This window comes from Thamnophis sirtalis, unplaced genomic scaffold (genome assembly GCF_051295495.1).
Source record: "Thamnophis sirtalis isolate CommonGarterSnake01/CBP01778 unplaced genomic scaffold, rThaSir2_p1.2 scaffold_5, whole genome shotgun sequence".
Taxonomy (NCBI): Eukaryota; Metazoa; Chordata; class Lepidosauria; order Squamata; family Natricidae; genus Thamnophis; species Thamnophis sirtalis.
In genome coordinates this window covers 51,007,472-51,013,471 of record NW_028261385.1, presented here as the reverse complement: position 1 = coordinate 51,013,471, position 6,000 = coordinate 51,007,472, and the positions used below count along the sequence as shown (strand labels likewise).

General features: G+C 33.5%; 1 protein-coding gene across 3 annotated transcripts in view; it reads right to left on the bottom strand.

Annotated features, from left to right (window-relative positions):
* Nucleotides 1-206: 206 nt before the first annotated feature.
* Nucleotides 207-6,000, bottom strand: part of YTHDC2 (YTH N6-methyladenosine RNA binding protein C2) — a 45,216-nt gene continuing 39,422 nt past the window's right edge. For all 3 annotated transcript variants that reach the window (XM_014055966.2, XM_087715815.1, XM_014055967.2), the window contains 4 exons: nucleotides 3,663-3,866; nucleotides 2,195-2,377; nucleotides 1,808-1,910; nucleotides 207-1,403 (listed from right to left, as the gene is read on the bottom strand). In XM_014055966.2, coding sequence (XP_013911441.1) covers nucleotides 1,830-1,910; nucleotides 2,195-2,377; nucleotides 3,663-3,866 — 468 coding nt within the window. In that variant the 3' untranslated portion in view covers nucleotides 207-1,403; nucleotides 1,808-1,829. The remainder of the gene's footprint in view (nucleotides 1,404-1,807; nucleotides 1,911-2,194; nucleotides 2,378-3,662; nucleotides 3,867-6,000) is intronic.

Genomic DNA, 6,000 nt, shown 5'->3' with positions numbered 1-6,000 from the left:
TAAATCACAAAATAACCCCACTTTGTTTTTGTCTTGTATAGGATGAGATAGAGACAAAATTATTGGCTTTCAGAATTCTGTTGTTGTACACAGATTTTGAATGTAGTTTAACAATCAACAAGTGAAGAGAGTTTTGTAGGTCAATACTCTTCAATATAACTTGATAACTTTTTGGCAATACTACAAATTACTCCAAACCACACGACTAAAACAAAACAATTTTATTCTAAAACATCTTATTTCAACTTAAAACTTCTTGAGATACTGATTCACAATTGATTTACAATTATTATAATGATTTATAATTCATTAACAAGAGAATACTAAATGAATATGTAAAAATTACAAATAATCACACTATGGATAAATATATATCTAAAAAGGAACATCTGAATGAAAAAGCAATGAATGCTGCAGATGAAGCCTTCCGTTATAATTTCTTCTTCCATGTAGTGGTTTTGGATAAGAAATGTCATTCCTTTTTCATTATTAGATTACACCATGACAAATAATTAAATGGCTCTTTAACTCTATTCAAACATAGCTTAGATGTACTAAGGTATCATCTCTTTAGCATGACATTTTTTCTTCTTGTTCAACTGACCCACCACTTCTCAAAACATTAGATAAAGAAACTACAGGTTGTAGTGGCCAATATCACTCTAAAAGTAAAATGCAGTAAATCAGATAAAGAATTAAGTAAGGAGTAAGGTATTTAATAAAATATAAAAACCACAGAAAGAAAAAGAAAAATTAGAAGTACACAAAAGAAAAATTTTAAAAGGAAGGAGAGGGAAAAAAGTACTTGAGGTTGTCACATGGTTAACACCACATGGTTTTTCAAGTGTCCTTTTCTTCGATACTGAAGAAATTATTTCTGGTACAACTGCTACAAGAATATACAAAAATATCCAACACTTTTTGTGAGCTCATATTATACAGAATGTAAACTAAATGTCCTGAAACCAACTTAAAGGACCCTTTAAGATACATATAGTTCTCAATAATTTGATTCAAGTTTAAATAGAGAAGAAGCTCTCATTTGTCTATTTACTACAATTATTTCGACCTTAAACTTTCCATGCTCCTTATTTTTGCCCTTGAGCATTTCTGAACAGGACCTTATTGAAAACTTATGCATTGTAGATATATCTATTTCTCCAAAGATATATTAAATATAATTACAACATTATTCACAGTTCACCAGGTTCTTATCTGATTTGATGTGCAAACAGTAGAACTTCCAAGGTGAAGAACAAATTTCTTAGTGGAAGTTAACAGCAGCCTCTTTAGTTCAGTCTGTGTTTGAAAAATGCCCCTGGTTTCCTTCAATCTTATTCATTATGGCACTTCTTTTCTGCATGAGCATTGATGATTTTAGCTGCCTTTCACATGAGATGCAACTATGGAGGAGAAGGATGAAATTAAAATTTATCTATTACTTTTGCAATAACCAAAACATCTGCCTTCTGGTAAATGATCCTGACATTTTCTCAGTTGGTTTGCAAAGATCTGCCATACAAAATTGTTCTGGAAGAGTGTCTTGTGGTATAAGTAAGTGTGGCAATATGTCATAGATACATTAGTTTCCCCCCCTCCCCTTCTGCTGTTATTACTGTGATACAGAGAGTATATGCTCCACTTCTCCCTCTTCTGGCTTCACGTATATAGGCCATCTAACATTACATTAACTATGTGTTGATGGCAGCTACTTTCTCCCAAATATCTAAATGCCTTGAGGTGAATCAGTAAAAGAAGAAAATCTCAACACTTTCATTTATAATATCAACCTGGGACTTGCACCTACCTCAAAATTTGCCCTTTTATTTTCAGTCTGCTGTGTTTCTCTCCCCTAGAGGAATACGGTCCCATAGTTGTAGTAACTGTTCACCAACCTGAGGTTCCAGTTCCTAAATGGAAGGAGAAAAAAAGGCTTTGAGATTGCTAAAAATTTAAATTATGGCTTATAAAAAAGCAAAGCACTTTATAAACACAGACAGAATTGAAGCAATGAGATTCAGTATCATTTTAATAATAATGGGAAAAATTGTTTTTTTTTTCCAGAAATATTTTCAGAACTGCAAAAGACTCCCATCTATTGCTTTTAAAAAAACTACCTGTATGAAAACATTGATGACAATAAAGACTAAAAGAAGCAAGAAAATCATATTTTATAGTGTAAAAAGTAGCATACCTGGCCATCTCGGCTTATCTGTACTTTCTTATTGTCGTTCCAAGGATTAAGCAGATGATGAGCAAATTGAAAAGGAAGACTTTCCTTCCGGATCCATTCCACCTTGAACACTCCCCCTAAACCAGTAGAACCCCAGTCCTGACTTTTCTCACGGCCTATCTCAGAAGACATTCGAGCAAAACCCTGTGGAAATTTTAGCAAGATTAAAAATCTAAGTAAAATTTAGATATTAATTTTCAGCTTTGTGTTAAAACAATATCTTCTATGTTGTAGGTAATCCTTGATTTATAATCACAATTAGAACTGGAACTTCTGTCACTAGGCAATGCGGCAAGAAAGTTGCCCATGATATTGCAACCTTTTTTTGCTATGGTCATTAAACAAATCACTGTATTCATTAAGCAAATCTGGCTTCCCTCATTTACTTTGCTTGTTGGAAGCCACTGCAGTGAAGGTTTAGCAGCATAATCCAGGCAATACTTTAGGATTGTTTTGTCTTGACATTATATACCATTTAACCAAATCATGTATTAGTTTTCAGCCTTCATCCTTATATGTGAGCATTTATTTAAAAAAGCAGCCTCCTCTCCCAAAAATAGGTTTATTCCTATAAAATGAAGTTGTGATAAAATCACAACAGTCGTATTTACCACAATGCTATTACTAGTGATGAAAAATACTTCAATTCTATTAAGATTATTTAATTCAAACATTCGTAAAAATAAAATGAGAATGTTCACAAAAATGTGTTTCTGTGTGTGTATGTGTGTGAAGGGAAACCTTGTCTGAATCAGCTTTTATATGAAAATTTTACTGCACATGATATAAAATCTACAATGTTACTTTGCATCTGCAGGGAGCACAGGTGGTCCTTGTTTAACCATTCATTCAAGGACCATTCAAACTTAAGAATGCAGTGAACAAATGGTAGTTGCAACCACTCTTTATTCATATGGTCATCACAGTATCCCATGGTCACACAATTGCTATCTGCAATTTTCTTTGCTGACTCCCTGCAAGCAAATTCAATGTGGAAGCCAGGAGAAGTTGGCAAACAGCAACTACATCAGTGGTGGGATTCAAATTTTTTTACTGCCGGTTCTATGGGCGTGGCTTTGTGGACGTGGCAGGAAGGATACTGCATTCCCTCCCCACTATCAAAATTTCCACTACCGGTTTTCTAGAACCTGTCTGAACTGGCTGAATATCACCTCTGAACTACATGACATCGTTGTTTTTACTGATCCATAGTGATTCCCTTAATGACAGCAACCTGGACTGCCAGAATGTCTGTTGCTAAATGGAATGACATTGCACTTTACTACTATGTTGCTTAGAGATGTAAATTCTTGTTCCAATTACTGCCTTTAAGTGAGAATTATCTGTATATCACAAAAGCACATTTTTTTCCTGAAATTATCAACATGTAAGTAATATGTAGTGAATAGTGAATTTGGAAAGTTCTTACCTGAAAATGTCCTGATCCCTGGACAGAAAATACCAAGTAAACAACACTACTTTCCCAAAAAGCACGATTCAGTTTCCTCTCATTACTTGGAGTTGTAGACCAAATCCCCTTCTGTTGTGAAATCTCAAGATTCCTTAAATTGCTGCTTTTCATAATAAAGTACCGAATTGGCATATTTGGCCGTGGAGAAGGAGATTTGGAACCCTGCAAAAAAAGTTTTATTTTATAGTGCTTGGGATATATGATTACGGTTTGTAAAAACTTTAAGAACTCAGCAATTTTTGTACTATGTAATTTAAGAGCTGTCAACCAAAAGAATGAGAACCCTGTATGAATGCTGTATGCTCCAAATTAAGTACAAAATCAAATATAACAATCCCACTGACGTTTAACTGGTGACTTTGGAACTTCAGTATAATTGCAGTATAGAATCAATACACTTTGGTCCTTCTGCTATGGCTTGTCATTAAGCTTCCCAAAATAGTATGTAAATCTGGAAATAGATTTTATTTGATCTTATTTGTTTTAAACATTTTACAGTCAAACTATAGCCAAGGTTTCATAATTAAATGAGATGAAAAACTGTTCTTGATTCCTGAGCAAATTGGTATTTTGCCTCTTGGGAAAATGCAAAAATCACTATAGCTAGAAATGTGGAATGGATTATATAATTAAGTCACTATTCCACTTCACTAAGCATTTCATTTTAGCCTAATACTTGCTAACACATTGTTTTTAAAAAAATGTTTTATACCTATATTAAAGCTTTAGTAGGAGGGTGCAGTTTTACTTAATGGTGGTTAAAAAGGGGCTAGGTATTTTGCATAAAAGAATTTAAATTAATAATTTATTAATTTAAATAATATTATATCCAATAATATTAGTCATCAGAAAATATTGTCAGGACTCATCATGCTTTATAACAAGATGTTCCTATTCCATCAGTGCAATGTGGAAGTGGTCTAAGTAGGATGCAAGGCAAATCCAGCGAATCCCTATTGAGTGAACTTCCCAAGCATACTGTAGCCTTTCTGTTTGCACTTCAATCCTCTTTTAAATCCTCTTTTTTTTAACTCCTCCAACCAATTTGCCTCCTTTATACACATTACTGTTCCTTCAGCTAACACCATGTTTTTCAAACTTGTCAACTTTAAGATGTGTGGACTTCAAACCAACACCACCCCCAAATTCCACAACCAGCATGCTTAAAGTTGTCAAGTTTGAAAAACTCTTGAACTAATTTGTTGTTTTTCCAGCAACTGAAGATGTCACCCACTTTGGCAAACAAACTATTTTCTCCATGCTAGATCAACAAATGAAGTTGTAAGGTAGCACTTGAATAGACAGGGTGGAAAGCTGATAGTCATGCTTTGATGTGATCAGGACTATCTGTCTCCAAAGGTGGAATGAAAGCAACACCCCATCTCTTGATGCTGATGGAATAATTCCTCTTCACTCTCACTGCTTTCTTCCAGCATCATTCCTTTTTCTTTTTGTCACTCAAGCAAAAAAAGAATCAAGTTGTTTCTCTGGCAAAGTGGTACAGTGCAATTAGAGCCTTGGAGTACTTCAGACACAGACAAATTTCAGCTCAAACCTGCTCAGAAGTAGGCTAACAGAGTGACCTTCCTGTGAGTTTCATATATATATATGAAATATATATATGTGTATATATATATATAAAACCAGTGTTGAAGCCTTTCTTCACTGCTACCTTGTCACCACTATTATTATAAAAAGATAATAGAATGCCTTTTAAACTTGTAAATGTTTTTAAGGGAAAATGTATATTTTTGAAGTTATGACTCAGGTTTCTTGATAAAGTACCTGCTGGAATGTTAACATAAAATATTGAAAACCACAGTCTATTCACAATAACATACAGTAGTGCTTAAAAGTTTGTGAATCATTTGGATTTTTAATATTTCTGCGTAAAATCATCTAAAACTAGATAAAGAAAACCCAGTGAAACAAATGAATCAAAAACATCATACTTGTTCATCCATTCATTGTGAAAAACTACATCCTTGAGTTGAAACATTTCAAAAAAATGGGCTAAAATTCCTTTGAGCTGATGTGCAGGATTGATCAATAGTTTAGAAAATATTTACCAGTGATTGCTTGCCCAAGGGGTATGCATTACTGAAAAAGGAAAGGTTCACATTTGCTACATAGAAATATGTAGGTTTAGATCATTTTTCCCAATAAATATATGAACATAATCTGTATGTCTTTTACTCATTTGTTACTGGGTTCTCTTTATACTATTTTAGGACTTGTATAGACATTAGAATAAGTATGTAATGTACTTATTACAATCAGTGGTGAAATTCAAACT